The following is a 27,219-nucleotide window of genomic DNA, read 5'->3' as shown; positions in this document are numbered from 1 at the left end:
CTGTTGCTCCACATTCTCACCAGTATTTGGTGTTGTCAGTGTTTTGGATTTGAGCCCTTCTAACAGGTTGTGTAGTGGCATCTGATTGTTTTGATTTGTAATTCTCTAATGACATACAATGTCAAGAGTCTTTTCATGTGCCACCTCTGTGTCGTCTTTGGTGAGATGCCTATTGAGATCTTTCAACCGTTTTTAAATTGGGTTGTTATTTTCATATTGAGTTTTAAGAGTTCTTTATGTATTTTGGATACAAGTTCTTTATCGGATATATGTTACAAATATGTTCTCCCAGTTTGTACCTTGTCTTTTCTTCCACATAAGACCTCTGTGTTGGGTTGGGCACAGTGGCCCACACTTGTATTCCCAGAGATTTGGGAAGCTGAGGTGGGGGGACAGCTTGAGGCCAGGAGTTTGAGACCAACCTGGGCAACATAGCGAGATTCCCATCTCTAAAAAAAATTTTAAAATTAGCTGTGTGTGGTGGTGTGCACCTGTAGTCACATTAGCTACCCAGGAGGCTGAAGCGGGAAGATAGCTTGAGCCTTGGAGTTCAAGGTTACAGTGAGCTACATTTGCAGCACTACACTCTAGCCTGGCTGACAGAGAGTGAGGTCCTGTCTCTAAATATATATATATATATATGAATATATGTATATATTCATATATATTAAGGTATGTATATATGAATATATGAATGTATGTATATATGAATATATGTATATATGAATATATATGAATGTATGTATATATGAATACATATTAATGTATGTATATATGAATGTATGTATATATGAATAGATGTATATATGAATATATGTATGAATGTATGTATAAGATTCATATATATATATGAATTTTCAGAGGAGGGAACTGAGGCCCATAAAATTGTGTGATTTGCTAAAAATTTCACGACTAGTCAATGGCAGAAACAGAACTGGAGCCCAGAGTACCTGATTTTTCTGTGCAACCTGTCCTGCCTTGAAAAAAAACCACTAAGATCCCTTGCTGGTTGAGTTACCGTGTGTTAGAATCTTCTGTCTTTAAAGGATGGCCTTTGTTTTCGTCATCCCTGTTTAGGGCAGAAGAGATGAAAGTCTGAAAGTGGATGAGCATCTGGCCAAAAAAGATGCCCAGGTCAGTAACAAAGCGGGAAAACATTTCCTTTACCTATTCTCCTATGTGGCTGCCTTTGCATTTATGTGAAAAAAGGAGAAAAATAGACCAACGGGGGGGCTTTTTTTTTTTTTTTTTTTTTGCCTGTTTGAAAGAGAAGCCTGAGGCTTGAGGATACCAACCCTAACTTTTTGCCTGCCCCAGTGGTAGTTATCATTCTCCTTAGCTCCTGCCAGCCCAATTATTGATTTCTAGTCTGCCGAAAGTGAGATACTTTGATAATAGATGATTGCACTGACCTCGAAAATACAGCTCCCATTCTTCTCATGTCACCTCTCAAAAAAAGAAAATAATTGTGTCTCTAATAACATTCTCTTGTGAATAGATTCTCTATAAAGCTGGTGAGAACAGATGGGGCACGGATGAAGACAAATTCACTGAGATCCTGTGTTTAAGGAGCTTTCCTCAACTAAAACTAAGTACGAACTCACATTACAATCCTTCGTGTTGTGTGTTGTTTTTACAAATGTTTTTGCATTTAGTATACAAAGATCTAGAAAAATGAAGTTTAAAATTGCAGTCTGTTCCAGTTTATTTATTCACACTTCAGGAAACAAAATGGGGAAGCTGTATTGTAACTCAAGGAAGTACTGACACTACACTTTTGTTTTTCCGTAGAGGCTGAGTAGATTACCTAGTGAGTACCAGGTAATAGATGGGGGAGGGAGGTGGCCGGAAGAAGAAACGAGGCCACCTCTAGGGTGAGAGTAGAAAGGCTTGTTCCTGTGGCATGGAGAAGCCCAACTGCTTCCACTCCACCTAACAGTTCTCTCTAGTTAGCCACTTCCAGAAAAGCCAGACACTGCAGGTGAGTCTCTGTTGACACATCAATACTGATTAACCTTCAGCTATTTCTGATATGAAGGTAAATGGTAGAATGGATCGACTCTTATCATCAGACCAGCTATTACATGGAATTGTGGGCACCCACCCTCTCGCTCATGGCATCTCCTAGAGCTGTTCTGGAAGCAACAGCACCTAGAACAATAAACCTCCATTTACGGTGAACATCTTCTGACTGTGGCTTCCAGGTGCTAGTTTACAGAACAGCCACACAGCAAGACCAAGCTTATGCTGAGTTGACGAAACGATGCGTAAACATAAGGATATTACTGTGACTTTGAAATTCTGGAATTGTTCTTTCTTAACTTTTGGCATTAAAATCACATTTGTTTTATAAAATAATGACAACAGTAAGTGATAGTTGCTTTATTCATGTCTTTGTTTGAGAAACAAAAACCAGATAACCCTAGGTCTCTCTCCAAAATTTCTTTTTTAAAAAATTTATTGGGGAAAAATGTACTTGGCTTACCAAATATGCCTGTATACTTGGTGACATATGTACAGGTTTTGCTTGGGGCAAATACTGATCAAGAAATTCGGATGCCTTCTGGGAGGTGTGAAGTAGGCCATGCCGCTTTAGGAAATGATTTATTCAGTGCAAGGAAGTCTTCAGAGTTGAGATTTCTTTACCAGAGAAAACATATTTGACTAGTGATTATAGTATCGTTTCCCAGGTGCTGCTATAAATAAAATTTAAAATAGCCCACCTTACTAGATAAAGTATTTATTATTTGACTATTTAGGTTATTTGAAATGCTTACTGCTTGAGAGAAGGGGAAAGAGAGAGATCATTGAAGAAAATTATCTAGGGATGTTTGGGGTTTATCGTAGATGATTTCCTTAAAAAGGAACAAAAGAAAAACAAAAACTTTTGTACCCAGATTTTCATGGTTTAAAGAGGGAGGTTTTTAGCTTGCTACTTGATCTTGTGCGTATCAAATAAAAAACTAGAATATATTCAAATGTGCTCAACTGGGTTGCTTTAAATAATTTTGTGGTGCTTCCTTTTAGCATTTGATGAATACAGAAATATCAGCCAAAAGGACATTGTGGACAGCATAAAAGGAGAATTATCTGGGCATTTTGAAGACTTACTGTTGGCCATAGGTAAGCCTTCGAGTGCTAGTAAACTAAGTTACTCTGCACTTGTTTTCACTCAGTGACAAGGCCTGTTCCTTTTGGGCAAGAATCCTGGCTGATCCATCTTTTTATGCTCCCTATAGCCCCCATCATGGTCCAGGATACACACAATCCACTCAGCAAATATTGTTAAATGAATGCATGAAGAAGTTATTTTTTTAAGTCTTTTTTCTTTTTCTTTTTTGAAACAGGATCTCACTCTGTCACCTAGGCTGGAGTGCAGTGGTGTGATCTCAGCTCACTGCAGCCTCAACCTCCCAGGCTCAAGCAGTCCTCCCACCTCAGCCTCCCAAGTAGCTGAGACTATAGGCATGCACCACCTGGCCCAGCTATTTTTGTATTTTTTGTAGAGATGGGGTTTCACCATGTTGCCCAGGCTGGTCGTGAACTCCTAAGCTCAAGCAATCCACCCACCTCAGCCTCCCAAAGTGTTGGGATTACAGGTGTGAGCTACCACATCCAGCCATCTTTTTAAATCTTACTTTGCTTTTTAAGTTTGTATTTGTCTTATGACCGTGTTTAGCTTGTAGACTTCTTGAGAGCTGAAATATTTTTTTTCTACTGTCATTTTTATTGAGCTTTGTTGAAAACTGAAACATAGGCAAGGCACCGTGGCGTGCACCTGTGGTCTTATCTACTTGGGAGGCTGAGGTAGAAGGATTGTTGGAGCCCAGGAGTTCAAGGCCAGCTTGGGCAACATAGCAAGACCTTGTCTCTTTATAGAAAACCACACACACTTACACACACACACACACACACACGCAACTAAGACCTAAGCCAGTTTGGTAATCTACCATATTTGGTTATTTATGAAAGATATCAGTGGCTTTTCTTTTCTTTCTTTCTTTTTTTTTTTTTTTTTTTGAGATGGAGTCTCTGGCACCCAGGCTACAGTGCAGTGCCACAATCTCAGCTCACTGTTGACTCTGAATTGCTAAAAGATAGGCCGAGGAGGCTAAGAAAGGGAAAACCTTCTTCTTCAATTAAAAAAGTAGAATTGAGATCAGTCTTCATAATTAGTTCTCAGACTGTTCCAGTGGTAATGATACAACTGATTAATTTTTTTTTTTCCATTTTATATTGTTAATCTTTCTTTCTTTTTTGGTGTGTGACGAAGTCTCGCTCTGTCACCCAAGCTGGAGTGCCGTGGCGCAATCTCAGGTCACTGCAATCTCCACCTTCTGGGTTCAAGTGGTTCTTGTGCCTCTGGCCTCCCAAGTAGCTGGGATTACAGGCACATGCCACCACACCTGGCTGATGTTTGTATATTTAGTAGAGACAGGGTTTCACCTTGTTGACCAGGCTGGTCTCAAACTCCTGATCTCAAGTGATCCACCCACCTCAGCCTCCCAAAGTGCTGGGATTACAGGCTTGAGCCACCACCCCTGGCCTATATTGTTAATCTTTATATTAATTCTGCCTGCTGTTTTTCATTTGGTGTTCTTGCTAAGCCGTAATGTTTGAAAAACTTTATTGAGACGTACAAACTCTCATTCATTGAGCCAAGGAGCATTGTTGGAAATATATCATTGAATTATGTATTACATTTGGGCTATAATACACATTATTTTATCATGTTAAAAAAGACCTTATAATTCAACTGAAGTTCAAAATATGTCACACTTTCATTTTCTGTTTCCGTCTACCATTGGAATAAACCAGTCTTTAAAATTTTTAATTGAGATATAACTTACATACCATAAAATTCATCCATTCAAAGTGTGCAATTCAATGCTTTTTAATATAGTCACAAGGTTTTGCAACCATCAGCACAATCTAAGTTTAGGACATTTTAATCAGCCTCATAAGAAACCCTGTAACTATTGACAGTCACTCTCCAATCCTCCCCACCCCCTGGCTCCTGTAATCATTAATCTACTTTCTGTCTCTATAGATTTGCCTACTCTGCATATTTCATACACAAGGAATCCAATACAATGGTCAACACATAGTTTTTGACATGAAAAACCATCTGAGCTGTGTCATCTTAGAATCGTGTAATAGGAGCATACTAGCTGCCAAATAAAAACAAATCCAGCCTTAAGTAAGGAGAGGCTTTATTCAGAAAAACTATTTCAATAGAGAGAACATGTTGATTTCAGAAACATGCAAGACTCGGCTGGGTGTCTCTAAAAGACAGGGGGAAAAAATGTGCAAAAGTTTCCAAATCCAACAGAAAAGTCTTAGCAGCAACTTTTAATGTTGGGCAAGCACGAGGGTGTGATCGTTGGGGATTGACAGGAAACACGTCTGGCGGTGGACAGCTGGACTCTCAAGATAAGCTGCAACAGAGGCATGTTCTGCATTTTAGGGCTTGCTCGGGACTGGGGACAAGCCAGAGTTCAGGAACCTGTGGGAGGAGAGAGGCCTGACGAAAGTGTGGTCAAGACAATGAATAGGGTAGGGAATGGGCAATTATGAATACTTGGTCATGGTAATTAACTCTAACGGACTCCCAAGCTTCCCTGCCTATGGTGCTGGGTGGTGAAGCCTCCTTCCCACTAAAACATACTGCCACCTTCCAAAACTTTCAGATACAAAGAACAAATCTAGTAGGTAAGAACATAAAGCAGAAGGCAAGCTAAAGGGAAGAAAGGATCGTGAAGGGATTGTACGAATCTAGTTGGCAGGGAGGTGACTGAAAAGCTTAATAGGATGAAAGTGGGCATCATTATTTTGTATCAGGCTATTATGGCTTACTTGAATGTGAGTTTACTAGTTTAAATGGTTAGTTTCTTGTCAGAGAACTTCATGTAACAGTTTTATTCTAAATGCCGTGTTTGGGTTTCTAATACATTTCTCCTTCTATTTCCCTTAAATCACTTACAAAAGCCAAAAGTCTTTTAGCTTTCCTTAGGAGAGTCTATAAGCCACGATGTGAAAGTCAGTTATTCTTGTTCTGAGCTCCAAAATTCATTATAAAATCCATTCACTTTTGGTTGGATTCCTACCTAGAGATCAGATGTAAGATTAGGAAAATAATTGTGTTGCTGTAAATAGGTTTTGTTCCCTACAGACTTTTCTATTCCTATTTTCGTTTTGTTTAAAAGATCATTTAGTCTTGCATTTTTGTCAGTCTCCTTTTTCTTGTTTTATTTCTGCTTTTCTTGTTATTTCAAAATAAAGAATTGGAAGATTGTATTTTTTTTTTTTTTTTTTTTAGGCAACTGAATTTAGATGACAGGTACTTGTTCTAATGGAGTCACTCTAACCAGCCTGTAAATTCTACTCCAGTTATTTAAAAGAAAATTCTTTCCATGGGAAAAATTGCTTTTAAATGGAACTCCAGTGCCCCTTCGTGCCTAATGAGTTATTTGGAGCAACATCGCTGCAGTTGTCAGGCCCGAGTTGTTCATCAGCAGCCCGAGATGTTAGTAGCTGAGCAGTGTCGCACCCTAGGGAGTTATCAGTGAAAGCGTAGGTGTTCGATGTGTCTGGGATCCAGAGATGAGTCAGTCGCTGTGGGAGTTTCTTTGGCAGGTAATTTTATTTTCCCCATGGCTGGAGATAATTACTGTGCTAAAGTTCTGTGCAAATATGACGTTAAAAGGCTTTGAAAATCAGGGTAAGCAGCCTTTCTTTCATTCCAAGTAAAAGCCAGTTGTGGGGAGGGGGTAGAATGGTATGACAGTCCAAAGAATCTTTTTAAAAAACGTGTTACTTACTATAGATTAACCCAATTTCTATTCCGTGGAGCTGAACATTACTTTGCTTTTTATGACAGTGCATTGTGTGAGGAACACGCCGGCCTTTTTAGCAGAAAGACTGCATCGAGCTTTGAAGGTTGGTCTGGAAAGTTCGTGTGCATTCTTAGCGTCCCTTAATTCCGTTGGGAAAGTATGCAAATAGTAGCACAAATATTTAAAAATTAGTTATTTTAATGTAATTTGAACATTTTAAGATAAATTATATTACAGCAAATCAAGGTATAATACAGTACACTCTTTACACAGACACTTGATTTTCTCTTCAAAATAAACAGACCTGGATTTATGAAATAATTTTTTTTCTAAGTAGGTATAGCTTGATTTGTATTTAGCTAAAACAGTCTCATTTTCTCTAATATGACAAGTTTCAGTAAATGCTAATATTCCACTTGTATGAAAGATGAAAATTTATGTATAATTTTAGATTTTAAAAGTTCATCCTCTATTTTAAATAGAAAATGAGAAGACAGGCCGGGTGTGGTGGCTCACGCCTGTAATCCCAGCACTTTGGGAGGCCCAGGCGGGTGGATCACAAGGTCAGGAGTTCAAGACCAACCTAGCCAACATAGTGAAACCCCGTCTGTACTTAAAATACAAAAATTAGCTGGGCGTGGTGGCAGATACCTGTAATCCCAGCTACTTGGGAGGCTGAGGCAGAGAATTGCTTGAACCCAGGAGGCGGAGGTTGCAGTGAGCTGAGATTGTGCCACTGCACTCCAGCCTGGGTGACAGAGTGAGACTCTGTCTCAAAAAAAAAAGAAAAAGAAAATGAGAAGGTAAAAATATGACTTAATGTTGATAGAATGTCATATTTCTTTTCCACTTAGATTAGTTTTCTACAGTAGCTAATTTGTCTACTAATTTGTCTCATAGGTTAATAGTATTCTAATCCATATAGAGATAGATACAGAAAAGTATTGACCACATTATTTTCGCCACTTCACAGTAAGTGCAGGCAGTAAAACTTGTTTTAGAATGCCAAACCTCAAACTTGAGACCCAGTAGATCCCGTGGCCTCTCAAGCTGCCTTACTTAAAATAAACCCAGCTGAGTGGGCGGCCTTTAATGATGCCGTAACCCTGTGTTTGCTTGTCTGTCTTTACTGCCAGATGATGAGCTCCATGAGTACAGGCTCTTGTTTATCCTCAGACCCTAGGCCAGGGCCTTGTGCACAGAAGATGCTTACCTCGATCTCTTTACTGGCCATTTTCTGCAGTCCCGCATGTACCTTCAAAGTTATATCCCAAGTGAACACATCCTTTCCCTCAAGTCACCCAGCCCCAGATCTGCTCCCCTTCCCCTGTTCAGTCATCCCAGAGAATGGCCCCAACAGGAATTTGCCCAACTCTCTGAAGTCATACCATTACTCCCCAGCCTTGTTGACTATGCCTCAGCCACCCCAGGCTTCTTTCCATTCCTCAACTGTGGCAAGTCTATTCTCACATCACAGTCTTTGCATCCATTCCTTCTCTGGAATGCTCCTCCTCTAGATCTTTCCCTAGCTGACTCCTTCTCATCTTTCAGGTCTCAGCTGTCCTCCTGAGAGAGGTCTCCCCTAACTATACCACTCTCCACGCCATTTCCAGCTTTATTTTCTTCATATTTCTGATCACTATTTACTTAAGCAATAGTTAATTTGCTTTACTGTCTGTCTCCATCTACTAGAACATAAGGTCCACGCAGACAGAGATATAATCTGTTCTCTTCACCACCATATGCACAGCACATGGAATAATGCCTGGCTATAGTCGATGCTCATAAGCATTTGCTGGACATAGATGAATGGAATATCATTTAGTATGTTGGCCATCATTAGGTCAAAATCCACCTAACTGCTCAGCTAGAAATTTTACGCTATCTCTCTTTTTCATTATCCTGTAGTGATACCTCATTATATTTTGTCAATCCATTTACATAAGCAACTCTCAAATCTTCCCATTTTCTCCATCCCTACTGCCTTTATTCTAGGGATGGCCACAGTCATCTCTTTCCTTAATTACTCAGTCTCCTCAAGATGAGTCTCAAAGCCTCAGTGTTACTCCCTTATCTTCACTCTACTCCTACCTTGCAATCTGTTTCTCATGCTGCAGTCAAAGTGATTTTCTGAAACCACGAATTTGATCTGATCTCAACATTCTGATGTTTAAAATATTACAGTAGCTCTCCACACTTAGGATAAAGTCAGAATTTCATTTCATGGTTAACAAGGTCTGGCCTTTCCAGACACTTTTCTTGTTATCCCTATTTGTTACTTATGTATCCTTGAACGTGGCATTCTTTCTTGCCCTAAACCTTCACACCTGCTATTTCCTCTACAGGACCTTTCTATCCTCCCTGCATGAACCTACTCCTTCCCCTTGTTGACTGTTTAGTCCTTGCTTAAATGTCACTTTCTCAGACTTATCCTAATCCCTAATGTTTCTTAGGCCCCCCTGAAGTATGCTCCCATGGTACCCAATATTTTCAACATGTCAGACTGTTGTGCAATGGCTTACTTTCTTGCCTGTATTCTTTACAAAACTGGAAGCTTAACATGGGTATCTTATCTCTGTTTTGCAGCATTTAGCATGATGCTGGCACAGAGTAGGTGCTCAACAAATATTTCTTGAATAATGAATGATAAGTTTGATAATAATGAATAAGAATCACTGTAGTTGAATATTTTGCACACCATTATCTGATTCTTATAAATATAAATCTCCATGTTGCTTTGTGACCAATGACATTTGTATTGTGAACACCTGCATTTCTTAACAGGGTGCTGGAACTGATGAGTTTACTCTGAACCGAATAATGGTGTCCAGATCAGAAATTGACCTTTTGGACATTCGAATAGAGTTCAAGAAGCATTATGGCTATTCCCTGTATTCAGCAATTAAAGTAAGTCTACTTTTAAAAATAGCAAAACATATTTTGCCCTTCTCTACCCATCTCCTTACTCTTATATTCCTTAAAATATAAAGATATATGACTTAGATTTCTCTCTCCTTGTCAATGCATACATGTGTTGTCTGAGCTTAAAACAGTAGCTGCAGTGTCCCTTATTTTCAGCTCTAAAATCCCAGGCATATAATAGACACTCAATATTTTTTTTGGTGTACTAGCCACTAATTTTTCTTCTTCTGTGAATTACATATGCAAATTGTTTACCTGTTTTTATATTGTACCGTATGTATTTATTTCAGTCTTTATGACAATGTAAGTAAAGAAAAATATGTATTTTAAATTTCCTCTCTGTTTTACATGAGACAGCATGGTTCTGCAGCTTAGAGTGCTTCTCATTTCAGTATATAGGAAACTTTCTCGTTTTATTTAATAGCTGTATATCATTCCATTGTTTGTGTATTTGTACTCACCATAGCAAACAGGCTTCCAGTTTATTGCTATTACAAACAGTGTTGTATAATGCATACACCACTTCCTCAGGTACGAATGTATCTTTATGAATTCTCAGAAGTAGGATTGCTTAGACAGATGTAAACGCATTTAAAATTTTGACAAATATTACCAATCGAATTCCATTTTGCAATTCCATGAGGAATGTATGAGTCTTTCTTTCTCCATAGCCTTGGCACAGAGGGTATTTTCAAACTTTTGGGTTTTTAAAACATTTTTTAGAGATGGGGTCTTGCTCTGTTGCCCAGGCTGAAGTGCAGTGACTGTTCACAGGTGTGATCATAATACATTGTAGCCTAGAACTTCTGGGCTCAAGCAATCCTCCTGCCTTAGCCTCCAAGTAGCTGGGACTATAGATAAACTTTTGGGTTTTCATAGTCTGATAGGTGAGGAATTGTATCTCAGTGTAGTTGTAATATACATTTTTCTTAGTATAAGTGAGACTGAGTGTATTTTCATGTTTTAAATAACATTTGTATTTCTCTTTCTGTGATCTGTCTTTTTACATTCTTTGTCCACATTCTTTTGGGTTTTTGTTCTTTTTGGTCAGTTTCTAAGACCTTTTACACATAAGGTAGACTAACCTTTTGTCTGGTCATATTTCCCAGTCCGTTCTTTGTCCTTTGACTTGGCCGAATGTATTTTTTTCCAAGCAGAGGGTGCACATCTTGTTTAATTAAATTTATCAATTTTTACAGTTTTTTATTTTTTTAAAAATCTAGTCCCTTCTGTTTCTTTCATTCTGGATAAGCATCTTCCTAAAATGGGCTCCTTCCTTTCTGTTTTAAAGCATGAAAACCATTTTCATTGTTTTCAGATCTCAGTTGATATATTATACATAGAAACTTCAAATAAGTTACAAATTATTTGAATTAATAAGGCAGTAAGGCTGACAAATTGTACAAGAGGCTTCTGTACCTTAAGCTCATGGTTCAAAAGTCATAGTCCCAACAGGAAGATGGCAACTAGTTAGTGGTGAACTAAGGAGCTAGCCCCGCACCTGCTCAGCAGTCTTCCATTGATTTACTTTTCTACCTCCGTGCTCCAGACCACCTATGAAAGTCTCTAGTAAATGAGTGATAGAGAGTGTTAGTCCCAGCTGGTTCCCTGGAACAAAGTGTAAGCTGAGATTGGTGAGTGGAGCAATCCACAGTCCTCGCCTCCAAGGCCACACTGACCAGGGGAAAAGATAGGCTTAGGGCTGTCTTCACAGAGGACTTGCAGACTATGCAGACCTCTCCATCTCTTTGCTGCTCCATCTACCCTTGAATGTCTCGGGGAAATCAGCACTAGAGAGTGTTGGACCCAGGTAGACTCTCCAAGGTCTAAGCTGAGAGTTGGGTCCTAGAAGGCGATCCAGGATGAAGAGGGAAGCAGCAGCCAAGCAGAGAGTGTTTGCTCTGAGCACTGAGGGTCCAAAACTGGGAATGGAGTCTATGCTGATTAGATACCCTAAGCTGTGGATCATTATGCACCATGGACATCCTGGGTAGCTCCCAGCAGCACCCTCTCTCAAGCCCCTACAAGGCTGGAGCCCTACTTCTGTGAGGGAGCTTACACCCAGCGATGGCCCCTGAGGACACCTGGCTTAGACCACATTCCAGTGTCACTGCCAGCAGCTGGAGTCTTTGGTCCAACCTTCACTATGGCCCTACCCGCAATAGCCACCCTTGACCAGGCATAAATATTAACCTGGGTCTTTCTGCAGCTATCTTGGGAAGGTTCCTGCCTCTGACTTTACAAATGGCTTATGAATGAATGAATGAATGAATGAATGAATGAATGAATGAATGAATGAATGAACATCAATCAGTTAACTAGATTCATTCACTAAAATCTTTCTCTTTTTAATCAGAGTTTTTGTTTTTGCACTAAACTTTTACAGAAAGAGATGCTGAGATGCATGAATAAGTTGAAATCAGGAACTTACTCAAAAAGGCAGTTCTCAGACTGTGCCTGGGGCTTAGCACAAATTGCATCAACTGCTCACACTCAATTCTATTTGAATCAGTCCTGACACATCACAATAGTTTCAATCATCAGAGAAAGATTCAATAACGTTAACCATATTGTAGCTACTAAGGCAGAAAAATAGACTCACACATTTTCTAAAGATTGTCAGTAACAAGGTTGAGACATAAAGAGGGCTTTCAGTTCACCCTCAGCAAAGCAGAAAATTAAATTAACCAGTGGCTCTCCATTCCCCAATGGTCTGGGTAATTGAGGCTTATTGTATTAGAAAACATTTAAGCTATTTGTAGTTGATAGAAAAGAAAAATCCATCACTGAAAACTTCAGTTTGCAATTTGAAATAATATAAGATTTCTTTATTTCTACTACCTAACATATATTATTAAGTAATCTCATTATAGTTTTGCTATTGATGAACAGGATCTTTTTAGATGGTTGTTTTTGAAATTCAGGGGGTAGAGTTCCATTTTGCATATTATCTCAGCCTATAATCCTGCCTGTCTTCTTCCTTCTACCCATTGTTTAGACATTTCTTTGTCCATTGACACCTTTCTCAGGGGGTGACTGGTGGAAAGGAGAAGACAAGGAAGAACAGAGGTGAAAACCAGTGTGTACCTCTTATTACTTATTAAGAAGATGTTATGGAAAATTTAGATGAAATTATGTTTTCTGGTAGTTTTCCTTGATGGACAGATTCTGTGTTTACTTAATAAATAGCACAATTCCAAGTTTTTTATGGGAAAATATAGTAGCCACTCACAATCAACTCATAATCTATGTGGAGACCTGAGGTAGCTATAAAGAAACAATTGGGGCCGGGCGCGGTGGCTCAAGCCTGTAATCCCAGCACTTTGGGAGGCCGAGACGGGCGGATCACGAGGTCAGGAGATCGAGACCATCCTGGTTAACACGGTGAAACCCCGTCTCTACTAAAAAATACAAAAAACTAGCCGGGCGAGGTGGCGGGCGCCTGTAGTCCCAGATACTCGGGAGGCTGAGGCAGGAGAATGGCGTGAACCCGGGAGGCGGAGCTTGCAGTGAGCTGAGATCCGGCCACTGCAGTCCAGCCTGGGTGACAGAGCGAGACTCCGTCTCAAAAAAAAATAAATAAATAAATAAATAAATAAATAAATAAATAAACAATTGGAAGATAATAATTGAAACAACATACAATTAGATACTAGACTGTTGAGTACAGAGCTAGTAATATCGGAATTGAGAAGAAAAGACGTTTAGGGTTAGAGAAATGGGTCTTGAGCCTGCCTTTCAGGTCAACAAGCATGTGTTGAGTGTCTCCTATGGGCCAGGTACTCTGCTCGAGCATTTACCTTTAAGACCCCAGGTCAATAGGGTCTTAAAGGTAAATGCTCTAGAAACAGGTATGGGAAGAGGCAAGAGGGAAAGAAGTAATAAGGCACTTGTTTGATTAGAGGGTCCACCTTGGGGAATATTGAGAAATAAAATCCAAGTAGCAAGATGAGTTCAGCTGAAAGAGAGCTTTGAAATCAGCAAATTCATTCATTCAATTAAAAATATTTATCAAATGCATATTATGTGCTAGGCTCAGGGTTATAATTATAAGCAAAGGGATGGGGTGGGGGAAGACATTTTCTGTCCTTATGGAATTACAACTATGTTTAATGTAAAGGAAAGCGACATTGTGCTAAAAGATCCTATAATAGGAGGACTTTTACAGGAAAGGCTTCTATGAGAAAGTCATGATTCAGATCTGGAAAATAAGTAGATATTAATAAGGCAAAAGTTATGGAGGTAAGGGAGCCAATAGAACATTCTAATAAAAGAAATGACAAATAGAAAGGCCTCATGGTGGAGGAAGCATAATGAAAAATGAGGATGTAGGGGCCAGATCATGCACGATCTTTTTGGCAATGTTTAAGGAATTTTGGCTTTAGTTTAAGAGTAAGGGGAAGCCATTGAAGAGTTCTGGGCATGAGCTCTTGAAGAGTTAGTATCAGGATCATGAAAAGATCCCTGTGAGATCTTCTTATTCTGGAGAATAAGAAGGGCTCAAAGGATATTTAGGAGCTAAAACCTAAGGGACTTGGTATAATATCTTGGTGTGAGGAAAGGAAGGTAGCAAGGATGACACTCAAGTTCCTAACTTGGAAAACAGATAGTGGGGCCATTCCTTGCAAGAGGATCAGGTTTTAGGGTTTTTTTTACTTTTCTTTTTGGGGAGTTGGGGGAAGTTTATGAGTTTGGCTTTACATGTGTTGAGTTTGAGATGTCTTTGAGCCATGTAAGATATGTGGAGAGGTCAAGTAAGTCATTAGTGCTGTGAAATATACTTTGAGCTACTTGGATGTGTTTTCTTGACTAACTGATAGAAGGCCTAATTGTTTAAAATTCTGATCAGAGATGTCTAGAAGGAGCTCTTTTAATACAAAGCTGGAGCATTGTTGACTTGTCAGCTCTGCTATTGCAGAGCAAGACAGGAAAACCAACAGCATAAGAACTGAAATCTATACAAAAATGAAGAATATTGAGTCATATATTTTGTGAAACAGACAAATGAACAAGAAATAAAGAAAACAGAATAATATATATAAATGCCTATTCTGTCTTACTATGAAAGTAATGCTTAACTTCTTCACTAAATGAGCCTTCTCTGAGACTTCCTTTATATTACCACTTACTCTAATATTTACCCCAGTGACAGCCATTTCAAATATGAAACTTAAGTGATAAAAAGTGCTCACTGGTTGGGTTGCCTCAAATAAAATAAAAATAATGTGAGCATCTTACACAATCCAGGTTGAAAGCCAAGTTTTACCTCCTATGAAGTCTTTTGCGTTACAAACTTGCTATCTTTGCCCTTTAAGCCTCAACCTCACATGGTATCTTTTCTGAACAACAATCTATTTTTGGTTGGCCTTGGGAAAAGGAACTGACAAACATATTCTTTAAAAATGTGGTTCATTTCACTTTCCTAAGTCAGGCAGTGTAGCAGGGTATTAAGGAGCCAGGATACAGGGATTCAAATCCTGCTTTTGTCACTTATTCTCAATAAGATTTGGGGCAAGTTTCCTAACCTGTTTTTCTCATTTTACTTATCTATTACATGGGGGATATGTATAGTACCTATTGCAGAGAGCTTTTAAAAGGGTTAAAGTAGCTAATACACATTAAGCCTTTTGAATAGCAAGTGTTTGATAAATATTATTAAAACTATAATCTTTTGAATTTTTTTAGAAATTGATGTTATGTAAGTGATGCAATCTTATTTTATTAAACCCAAATTGACATGTAACTACAATATATCAAGAAGAATCTAAATGTTATTTACTGTGAAGAAGATCCTGGTCAGAACATAATTGCACTCAGGTATGAATGACTGATGGAATTGCAGGTACATTTTACTAAATGGTATAGCTCATGAGTCTCACACCCAGGTGAATTCCCTAGTGCTATAGGATTTGATTCATTTATGGTCTCCCACTATTTATACTGTGTTTGTTCTTCATTTATTTTGTTCTTTGCAGTCGGATACTTCTGGAGACTATGAAATCACACTCTTAAAAATCTGTGGTGGAGATGACTGAACCAAGAAGATAATCTCCAAAGGTCCACGATGGGCTTTCCCAACAGCTCCACCTTACTTCTTTCTCATACTATTTAAGAGAACAAGCAAATGTAAACAGTAACCTGTGTTCCTAACAGGAATTCTCATTGTTCTATAACAACAACAAAAACGATTATTATTTTAGAGCATCTCATTTATAATGTAGCGGGTCATAAATGAAATTTAAAATGGTATTAAGGATCTGCAAATACTATCCAACTTATATTTCTGCTTACAAAGTAAGAATCTTTTTATAGTTCTAATCCATTAAATATAAAGCAAGATAATAAAAATTGTTGCTTTTGTTAAAAGTAATTTGTTTGTTTGCTTTCAGAGCTTGCCAACATTGTTTGATGCCTGGTGCCAACAACTAATATTTTAAAACATGTTTCTATATAGAAGCTGTTACTGCTTCAGTTTATCACCTTGTTAATCACACTTTTCTTTAAGAAACGAGTAAGATGAAGATGTATGTGACCTGGCCTACCCTTTCTAGTTGTGATCAAGCTACAGGAGTGGCAATGCATGAGAAGTTATTTCAGCTTTCAGAAAACATCTGCTGAAAGATTAATCTAACCACTTCCTGTCTGAATGGCAAGCATGAATTATGGTTGCTTCATGCTAAATACTACTTTCCCAGAATGGGCATTTAGAATCAAGCCTCTAAGGTTTCCTTTTCTCTTGAGTTGGCAAAACTATGCATTTAAAGAATCCCTCATGCTATCTTTGAGTGGGACCTAATATGAAATACCTTGACTGATATGAAATAGAAGAGGTGAAAAAAATTCCATTTAGAGTTATTTTCCTGGACCAGAATAGAAACGATCATACTGGCCATGTGCAGTGGCTCATGCCTGTAATCTCAGCACTTTGGGAGGCTGAGGCAGGCGGATTGCTTGAGCCCAGAAGTTCAAGACCAGCCTGGGCAACCTAGTGAGACCCTGTCTCTGACAAAAATACAAAAATTAGCCTGGCATGGTGGCACACACCTGTAGTCCAAGCTACTTGGGAGGCTGAGGTGGGAGGATTGCTTGAGTCAGGGAGCCCATTTGGCAAGTTAGTTCTGTAATCAACATTATAAATGTCAGTCATAACTAAGATGATGACAGGAGATAATGAAAAAAAAACTACTTAAATATTTGGGAGACAAAATTGAGTAAACATGGTATTCAAAGTAAGCAAGTGTCAGTCAAGTATGCCTTCATGATTTTGGTGTAAGTGATGTAGTGAGTAAGTATATCACGAAGCATTAAATCAGTGTTAATACTCATTGAGTGCTTACTATGTATGAGGTACTATGTTAAACAGTGTAGTATATTTTAATTTGTTAATCCTCAAGGGACCTTCCATGTAGATACTAACTCAGATATAGAAATGGAAGCTTAGAGAAATTAGTAACATATCACTGTAAGAGCCAGGTAGTCCAACTCCAGTGTCCAGGCTCTTAACTACTATTTTGCCTTAGAATTTATCCCATCCCAGGGCCACTGTTATCTTCGATGCCTAGTGCTTAGATTAGAACTGTGCTCAGCACATAAAAGGCATTTAATACAGTGAATCTTTATTTTAGATCTCATTTATCCTCAGAGTTGTTACACCACTTATGTATTAAGTACTTTCTGAAACAGAGCATGGTTACGTGTGTCAATATTTCCCCTGTTCTGCAGATAAGGAAAATGAGACTCAGGTTAAGTATCTAGCCCAGGGTTACACAGGGGGAAAGCCAAGGCTTAAGATCCAGGTCATGGCCGGGCGCGGTGGCTCAAGCCTGTAATCCCAGCACTTTGGGAGGCCGAGACCGGCGGATCACGAGGTCAGGAGATCGAGACCATCCTGGCTAACCCAGTGAAACCCCGTCTCTACTAAAAAATACAAAAAACTAGCCAGGCGAGGCGGCGGGCGCCTGTAGTCCCAGCTACTCGGGAGGCTGAGGCAGGAGAATGGCATGAACCCGGGAGGCGGAGCTTGCAGTGAGCTGAGATCCGGCCACTGCACTCCAGCCTGGGCGACAGACCGAGACTCCGTCTCAAAAAAAAAAAAAAAAAAAAAAGATCCAGGTCATCTGGACTTTAAAACTTATCTGTGGCTGGGCAAAGTGGCTCACACATCAAATCCCAGCATGTTGGGAGGCTGAGGCAGGAGGATCACTTGAGCCCAGGAGTTTGACACCAGTCCAGGAAACAAAAGGAGACCCGCCTCTACAAACAATTTAAAAATTAGCTGGGCATGGTGGTGTGCACCTATAGTCTTAGCTACTCAAGAGGCTGAAGTGGGAAGATCACTTGAGCCCAGGAGTTTGAGGTTGCAGTGAGCCACGATCGCACCAGCGTACTCCAGCCTGGGTGACAGAGCAAGACCCTGTCTCAAAAACAAAACAAAAACAAAAAACCTTATCTGTGCATGAGAGAGGATGAAGAAGGTGAGAACTTGAAGAGACTAGTGATCACGTGAGATAATTCTGCAGACAAAAAAAAAAAAAAAAAAGCCACACTGAGATAACCCTCTAACCCTTCTACGAACATCCGTTTTGCCTTTTATGCATCGGACTTCAGGCAATTACCTTTCTAAGCCACATACTCCTCTTTAAAATGAGAACAATAGTACCTACCTCCTAAGATTGTTTTGATAAGTAACACTTAAAAGGTGTTCCACATAGTGCATAGCACATAGTAAACCCTCAATAAATGTTAGCCTGTATCATACAATTATCATAGAGTAGTATTCAGTGGCCACATTTTTTATTGCCTCCAATTTCCACAAGGTGGCATGTCAAGTTCAAAGTGGATCCCACGGCTTCTCATCCCAATGGCAAAATCTACTTAACTTGCTTCAGCATAAAATGACCAAATCTAAACTGTTGGAAACGTCTTCTATAGAAGGTTTGTCGTAGTTCAGGCATCTTACTGTCACTGTAAACTCCTTCTTAAGGAAACATGTAGAATATTTAATTGAATCATCTGGTTTCTCTGGATTCCTGGGACCATCTTCCTTTACATGAATGTGCGTTAGCTCTGACATGGATCACCTGCAGAATTGAGTGCATCCATGTCGTCTCATTAAGCGCTAAGTTTAGTCCCTGAAGATCGAAAGAAGAGAAAAATAGCCAGCTGCAGAGAGTCCCGGGCTCTGTGGTTGGTGAGCTGCCAAAACAGCAGGTTTGTACACTTCACTCTAGAGTAATAGAATGTTTGGTCTATAAATCAGGAGCTGCAAAAACGGCAAATGAAGATGTTGAATAGGAGATTCTCTAGCCTATTTGTAAAAATGTATTGAGGAAATTTTTAAAATAGCGTACAGTAGTTCAGACCTTTCTTCCATGTACCTTCCCCTTTTTCCATTTCCCCAATTTAATGCCCAATTAAATTTAATTGTAATTTAAAATTATGGATAACCCACAATTTTACTTTGTCTTTAAAACATTAATTTTGGGGTCATATCAAACTGGGTTCAAATCCTGGCTTCACCACTTACGACAGCAGCGTAGATAACAGTGTTTGACAAATAACCTCCATACAATTCAATTCTTTAGCTGACAATAACAGCACCTACCTTAAATATGTGCAAGGATTAAATGAAATAAAGCATGTGAAAAATTTAACTCAATAAAAATTAGTTACTAATAACTGCATTGGCATGGTGAGTTGCCAGTGAAGAGCAGATAGTAAGTGTTCAATAAGCATTTAGAGAATAAATAAATGATGCTTGTTTTAGTACTACTCAGTGACAATAACTGTAAAGCTCTGGACGCTTCAGAGAAACGTCAGCTGAAATCAGTGTTATTAATATGTTGTCAATGTGTCCTCCAACGATAAGAGTCAACTGTGTTCACCTCAGTGATGAGGTTGCAGGATCTGAAGAAAGTTTTCTAGGCTTATTTCCTGCCCATCAGTTGACTGTAGTATGATATGTGAGGGAGCGAGTCACTTACTCTTTCTGTACCTTAGTTTCCTCACTTGTAAAGCCAGGATGGCCATGCATGTATCATTCAGAGTAGAGTGAGGTTTCCATAAGCCAGGTTAGGTGATGCACTTACCACAGTGCCTGCACCCTTTAAGTGCTCAATAAACAGTAGCCATTATTCTCTGGCTCAGTTTGGAAGACTTACAATTGCTTATACAGTGCTGTAATCACTTGGGGGATTTTGAGATGTTGTAAACCTACCTCTTCTAGTTTGCAATTAGCAAAGAAAGACACAGCAAACTTCTTGGCAATTTCCTGCCGGTGAAACCTTGTGTTTTATGAGCCATGGAAAGTACCCCCAAAATTTTTTCAACCCCACCCCCAGCAAACTGACAGACTCAGATCTTTCCCACCCACTCTGTTTGTCTCTCGTGGGACTGTGAGAGTCAAGCAAGTACAGGTTGCTGTGTGCTGAAGCCTTTTTACTGGTGCTATATTTCTTTCAGTTTCATCAAATTCAGCTTTGTGCCAGTTTTACCCACCAGGGACAGCCCTCCTCTGAAACCAAAGTTTGCCTATTTCTGTAGAGTTTACAAAGTCAGCAGTGAGAGAGAGGAGAAATTCAAATGAGGAGGACAGTTACAGAGTAGGAGGAAACATTGAATGGCTGCTGCAGTAAACTGTTAAAAAAGAAATCCCAAACCCGGAATACCAAAGCAGCCCATTCAGCTGAAAGGTTTTATGACACAACCGCGCTTAAGAAAAAACTAGCTATTAAAACGTACATATGCCCTCTTTGGTCACAAACTTTGTGGAACTGGGTGTGGCAATAAAGAGTGATCCAGGCCACGCATGGTGGCTCACCCCCGTAATCCCAACACTCTGGGAGACCAAGGCAGGCAGATCACCTGAGGTCAGGAGTTCAAGACCAGCCTGGTCAACATGAAACCCTGTCTCTACTAAAAATACAAAAAAAGTAGCCAGGCATGGTGGTGGATGCCTGTAATCCCAGCTACTCGGGAGGCTGAGGCAGGAGAATCGCTTGAACCCGGGAGACAGAGGTCGCAGTGAGCTGAGATCGTACCACTCCAGCCTGGGTAACAAGAATGAAACTCTGTCTCAAAAAAAAGTCGTCCAAAGTGACTTGCAGAGCACCAGACTTGCTGTGAAAAAACAGATGTGATTTGCCAGTTGCTATAATATCAACCACCAGACAAAAGGAAGTTTTGAAAAAGAATATTGAGATAAAATGAGCTCCTACAAAAAAAGAGCATGCCACAGTGGGGTAGAAAGTAGAGAAGAACAAAGGTCCCAAGCGTAGGAAGTTGGTGAGAATTAGCCCAAACTCACACCTCCTTTTAGAGAACCGCAGCAATCCACAGCATAACTGGCTTACGTTGGTTCCCCTGGCCACAGACCTCAGAAGAGTTTAGAGATTTCCAAAGTTGCACTTAAGCTTTTTGTTTTGTTTTGTGTCACAGAGCAAAGTCCACAAAGAAAATTCCAGATCATGTCTGCAAATTCTATTTAAACCAGTGTTAAATAGAATTTGGTATCTGATATTTTCATGAAAAATATTTTTCTTGCTTTTTATCAGTCAAACCAAACCCCTTCCGACCTTTATTCTTCCAACATTTATTACATGGTAACTGTAGTCCAGGAACTATGCCAGGTGCTGGAGTTATAAAAATGAAGGAAGCTGCACATTACCTGACTTCAAGGAGTTGATGATCTGGGGAGTAAGCAAAGGAGAGGAAAGACAGATACTTGGCTAATTAGCAAGGACAGCACAGTGGTGGTAGTGGTGGGTGGGGTTGAGGATTAGGCAAATGTGGCTTCCACACAAAATTCTCATGCTCTTTGCAACTTGCAGAGTTAAAGGATAAGATATTTGAAGAAACTGCCAATTATTAGGTGTTCAGTTAAAGACTGTTAAGGTTGTATTGCATAGTAGTTAAAAGTCTGGAGTCAGCCTAGCTGGACAAATTCTAGCTCTTACAGCTCTAAAGTCTCTAGCTGTATGATCATGGGAAAATTACTTAAGCCCTTTATGCCTCAGATTCCTTTATCTGTGAAATTTGAATGATAGTAGTAATTAGACCAACCACCTGGGATTACAAAGATTAAATGGATCGATGCATGTAAGTACTGAGAATGACCCAGTACATTGTAAGCACTATGTAGATGCTAGCTACTTAAGATTAACTATACTAAAATATGATATGTACTATAATGATGCTATTAAAAATGCTGTGGACTACTAAGTATCAGAAATACTGATACAGATAGAAATAGATACAGATACACACAAAAGATGCTTATGATATTTTGCTAAATGGAAGAAAAGTTGCTTGATGAAACAGTAAGAAAAAGAAAACCAGTGTGAGACAACATAGCAAACGTAAGGAGGCATGTCTGTTCATTTCTGCTTGCCAGCATAATTTCACAAAGTTTAACTCTGACGACGTGCAGCTCTCCGGAAAGATGCTTTGAAGGCAAAGCAAGATAGAGCACATGGCCCCACAGTGTCTCTTGCCTGAGTCACTAAGTTCCTTAAAAGATAAATGACCCTATTCCCTGCCTTTTCTTACACGTAAGGTAACATCTGATGGGGTTAGTGATGACGCCTCTGTAATCTGTAACCAGCTGTACTCTTACACCCAAACTTCGGTGTGATTCTCCTTTAATGTAACTTCTGCACACGTTTGATGTGATTTTACACGTACTAAACCTCCACAACCCATATATAAACTGAGCTAAAACACTATTTCAGAGCAGTCTGACAGAACCTCTTTGAAGGACTGTTCTCAGGCTCTAGGCCTCAGTCTATAGTCCTCAGTAAGACTTCTAAATACAACTGCCTTTAATTCTTTACAAGCTTGATTTTTTTTTTCTTTAGTTGACACCAGAAAGTCTGAGAAAATATACATGGCCACAGTAACTGTTTATCTCTGGGTAGTAGCATTACAGCTGACTAATTTTTCTCTTTTTGTCAAAGTTGTGTTTTCTAAGTAAATTTAAATTTATTGGCTCAATAATTTAAGAATAACTTCACATGACATATAAGAAAGTTTGGCTATTAAAAGGCACCTAGAGCTCAAATGGAGGATTAATTAAGTATGCAGGGCAGGATTCACCAGGAATGTCACCTCTGAGCTAGGTATTAAAGGAATTGATTGGTAGGGCTTTGAAGAGATAAAGATTAGTAGAGATGAGAACAAGCTCCCAGTATCTGACAATATTGGAAAATAATGTATCAAATAGTACATGAGTTAAGTGGGCTGTTAATCCTTTTTCCTTTCTTTCTTTCTTCTTTTTTTTTTTTTAAATAGTGACAAGATCTCACTGTGTTGCCCAGACTGGTCTCGAACTCCTTAGCCTCCTCAAGTGCTAGGATTACAGGTGTGAGCCACCACCCGGCCGAGGGGGCCGCTAATCCTCACTGAAGAGGCCATCACTGGACACTGAATATCAGAGTCCATCCTTATTTTTTGCTGTGTTCCTCTTGTTTCTGAGGTACCTAGTGGAAAGTCTGGCTTCTCTGTTTCTCTCTCTCTCATTTCAGAAATCTTATTACAGGATCCTGTCTGTTGAAGGTAACTAGAGATCAGTTTAAGTCTTCTCTGTGCTGGAGCTTACAGAATAGATGCTGATTCTATTGCCTGCTTTCCCAGATACTGACAGGTAATAAGAGGGCCAAGTAGACCCCTCTATCATGGATTAGAGCCATGTAAGAAGTATACCCTCAGAGCTGACTCTTTCCTAGGAAGTGAGAGGTATGGGTAGACATGCATCTTTTCCAATTCTTCCTGTGCCTCACTTCAGTCTTCAGGACTCCAAGAAGGTAGGACCAGCAAGCACAGGGCCCTTGAGCATTATTTCAGATCCTTTGTGTAACCAGCCCACACCTGAGCCTTTTGTCACTGGAAAGCTCCATTGGGCAGCAATGACTGGAGAATGTCTCCAATTTATTCAAACATGTTTCTAGAGAGAAGACGGTGGTGGGGAGAAAAGCACTTCCTTCCTCTCTCTACTTCCTGTCTCTTCCTAACCTCCTCTGCTTTAATTTCTGGCTAACCTCTGCAATGTTGACATGAAAAAGAAAAGTCTTTGCACTGTTTAGTCTACTTTGAATTTTTTCAATATGGGGACCTTCCCAGGCCACCAGGCAACAAACTGTCCGTTCTTGATTTTCTCCTCTCTCTCTTCTGGGTATTGAGTATGTAGTTTGACTGGACCACGTGCTGCCAAAAACTTCTTGGGAAGCCCAAGGCTTCCCAGAATCTAGAATCCACCCAGAGAAAGTCCCTGTGAGGAAACTTCACAGATTTTTCTCTGGTTACATCTCTTGGAACACTGCACTTGCCCGGCTTTTCCTGCACTGCTTTTCTTGGCTTCCTCAGTGTGATGGTCCTGTCTTCTTTCTTCAGGAAAAACAGGCTCCCTGGCCTTCCCTTTCCCAGATATGAAGGAAAGATGCCAGAACCATACAATGTTGGTTTCAGTACCACCAACTTGCTGTGTAACTTTGGGCAAATTACTTAGCCTTGCTGATTTATCGTTTCCTTTTGTTTCTAAGATAGGAGTAATAATTTATTCAATTCATAGTGCCAGGAAGACCCAGGCGCCTGGAAGGAGGGAATGCTTAGATCTGCCATGGAAGACAAGGAATTAGATGAGGAAACACAAGTAAAGGACTTAACACAGTATCTGAAATATGTAGTCATTGGCTATTATTGACACCTTCCCCCAATTTCCCAGTCTCTTTTGCTGTATGAAGTATATGCGTAAGATCTTTTTTATTTTGAAAGACTTAATCATTATGGGAAAATTGACGAAGGCCTGCAAGTTCTGTATAATCATGTGGAACCTTCACAACTTAACCAACTACACCACATTCTTGACCTCTCTTGCAGGCAGGGAGAATTCAGCTCCCTTTGGACTTTGGCTTTATGACCTCACATGCTCTTCTCAGCCAACTGACCAAAAGAGCCAGTAGGCATTGACTTTGCATTCTTTCAGAGGTCCTCTTGTTTCAATAATAATGGGCACCATTTCTTAACACTCACTATAAGCAATTCATATACTTTATCTCATTTTGACTTTATAACAACACCATGAGGCAGGTAACCTTATCCCAATTTACTTGTCTGGAAGGAGGCTCAGAAAGGTTAAGACCACTCTAGACATAGTTCTGGAGCCACAAAACGATCTGAGATTTCTATACAGTAGGTCCAAAATCTATAAGCTTGACTCTCTCAGTATGGGACTGTGATACAGCAGTAGCAACAGTTGCAAAGCTCTTTACTTTAGAGGCCCATTTCTTGGGTGCTGGAGTTGGGAAGTAGGTCTGAACACTTGGATTCTCATAAATTCTCTGGCTTCACACCCTGAGCAACTTCACCACACATCACTGGCATCTAACGGCCAGTGATACTGAAGTCTAAATAAGTCTCTCAGAAGCTTACATATCAATAATATAAAGTCATTTAGCACAGGACAGAAGCCACCTTGATAGAGCAAAGCCAATATCTTTCAGTCTGACAAGACTGGTCAGGAGGCTCTCAGACCAGAAGGTAACTTCTTCTTCTTGCTGAGCATTGTACTATACAAAGTTCAAAACTATAGACTGTGCCACAGCAGGGCACAGGTGCAAGAGCAGAGTTGGAGCCCTGAATAAACAGTTCACCATTGCTTACAGAATTTCCCTGGTTCTGTGTTTCCCCCTTTAGTTTTTGGTGAGAAGGATGTGACTTTTTCTTCTTTTTCTGCAGCAGTAGCAGTACGGAAACCACTCAGCAATGAGGATTTGGCAGTTTCTAAGGGTCTTGTCGTTGGTGGGTACAGTTTGAGTTGAAGTAATTGCAGACATGCAGACAAACACACAGAGATAGAGGTTCAGCAGGGCTTGGGCCTAAGCCCTGGGGAAAGCTACAGTTTCTTCAGTGGGAGAGGAGTAGGAGCCAATAGAGCAAATGGAAGGAAGAGCAGGAAGATGATGCCGCACTCCGGAGGAGCAGCAGCAGAGTTGCTCTCTGTACCTGCAAGCCAATGGAGAAGTTTATCATAAGGCAGTAATAAACTAATAACACACCACTGACGAGTGACATCAATAGTGGCAACTGTTGAAGGCCTACTGTGTGCTCAGTATCATGCTACATGCTTTAGAGAAGCCCTTAGGGCACAGTGGAGTTAGAAGTATGTTATTGATTAGGAATGACTGTACATAGGATAAAAAAAAAATAAAAGAAAAGAAATAGGTCATTTATCCTAACTCTTACAGCAACTAGCTTTGAGAAAGTGAGCAGCTTATTCAATCTCTCTGAGTATTAATTTCATCTGAAAAATTGGAGTAATAATATCCATATTACTCATTCAGCCTATCAATGTGAACTGAAGCCCTACTGCACTAATCTAAAAGCTACATATACATGTAAAAATTTACTGCCTGTTCGGCTGGTTGCAGTGGCTCTTGCCTGTAATCGAAGCACTTTGGGAGGCCGAGGTGGGTGGATCACTTGAGGTCAGGAGTTTAAGAGCAGCCTAACCAACATGGTGAAACCTAGTCTTTACTGAAAATACAAAAATTAGCCGGGCATGGTGGCACACACTAGTAATCCCAGCTACTCGGGAGGCTAAGGCAGGAGAATTGCTTGAACCTGGGAGGCAGAGGTTGCAGTGAGCCTAGATAATGCCACTGCACTCTAGCCTGGGTGACAGAGTGAGACTCCATCTCAAAAAAAAGAAAAAAAAAATTCAGTGCCTGTTTTCATGGAACTTACAGTCTATAATAAAGATGAGACTGATCAATTATATTAAATACCTGGGATTTGGCATTTATTTCATTTAATCTTCACAGTAATCCTATGTTTAGTGTGCTCTTTTCACGTCAACATTATCTGCTGTTGTTAAATGTTAAATGAAAATAAGCCAAGGCAGATCTGAGAAACTATTGAGTACTAGGTTCGTCTTAATTGCAAAAGTTAAGTGGCCATAGCTGATGGTTATGTATAATTAGTTAGTTTGAGAATGTGGGGTATATATTTCATATTCAAAAGCGAACTCATGCTTCTGTCAGTCAATATTTATGGTCCACCATTATTCCTAGCATCTAGTCCAATGCCTGGTACGTATTAGGTCATCAATATATAATTGTTAAATTGAGTACTTATTATATGCCAGACATCACTTATTCTGCAAATTGCATTTTACCTGATCTTTGTTCTTAGAAATTATGTAAGGGCCTCTGGAAGAAACAGTAAGATTCTGGCCTACTAAGCTTTAGTGTGCTGTGTCAATAGAAATGGAGTCAGGGAACAGTTGGTCAAAACCAGTCTTAGATGAAGAGTTTTTTCCCTTCTCTGACATAACCCCTCTATTTCTACTCTGAACTCATCTTTTATTACCCAGGACATTGCTAATAAGGATGGGTAGTCCTAGGGTTCTGCCCTTGCATTTCTGCTATACTAGAAAATACTTGGATTTTTGAGTCTTTAAATCACAGTT

At 39.7% G+C, this 27,219-nt stretch overlaps 1 protein-coding gene and 1 long non-coding RNA gene across 8 annotated transcripts in view; both read left to right on the top strand.

Annotated features, from left to right (window-relative positions):
• The window catches only part of ANXA3 (annexin A3), a 61,385-nt gene extending 45,261 nt beyond the window's left edge, over positions 1–16,124 (top strand). For 2 of the 7 annotated variants that reach the window (XR_277132.5, XR_012434849.1), the window contains exons 8-14: positions 1,078–1,134; positions 1,499–1,592; positions 3,028–3,123; positions 6,881–6,939; positions 9,621–9,743; positions 15,444–15,575; positions 15,734–16,124. Coding sequence is in view for 4 of the 7 variants with exons in the window: in XM_015450377.4 (XP_015305863.2) it covers positions 1,078–1,134; positions 1,499–1,592; positions 3,028–3,123; positions 6,881–6,939; positions 9,621–9,743; positions 12,757–12,827; positions 15,444–15,450 (507 nt within the window). In the remaining 3 variants the exon portion in view is untranslated. Of the gene's footprint in view, positions 1–1,077; positions 1,135–1,498; positions 1,593–3,027; positions 3,124–6,880; positions 6,940–9,620; positions 9,744–12,756; positions 12,838–15,443; positions 15,576–15,733 lie in introns of those variants that run through there. The other 5 variants (XM_015450377.4, XM_015450378.4, XM_005554974.5 and 2 more) reach the window with 3 other exon arrangements.
• LOC141410300 (uncharacterized) lies at positions 13,381–14,763 on the top strand. The gene is made up of 2 exons (XR_012434851.1): positions 13,381–13,537; positions 13,591–14,763. It is a non-coding gene; the product is annotated as an uncharacterized lncRNA (long non-coding RNA).
• Positions 16,125–27,219: the final 11,095 nt, after the last annotated feature.

This window comes from Macaca fascicularis, chromosome 5, assembly GCF_037993035.2.
Source record: "Macaca fascicularis isolate 582-1 chromosome 5, T2T-MFA8v1.1".
Taxonomy (NCBI): domain Eukaryota; kingdom Metazoa; phylum Chordata; class Mammalia; order Primates; family Cercopithecidae; genus Macaca; species Macaca fascicularis.
This window is presented reverse-complemented; position numbering and strand designations above follow the sequence as displayed.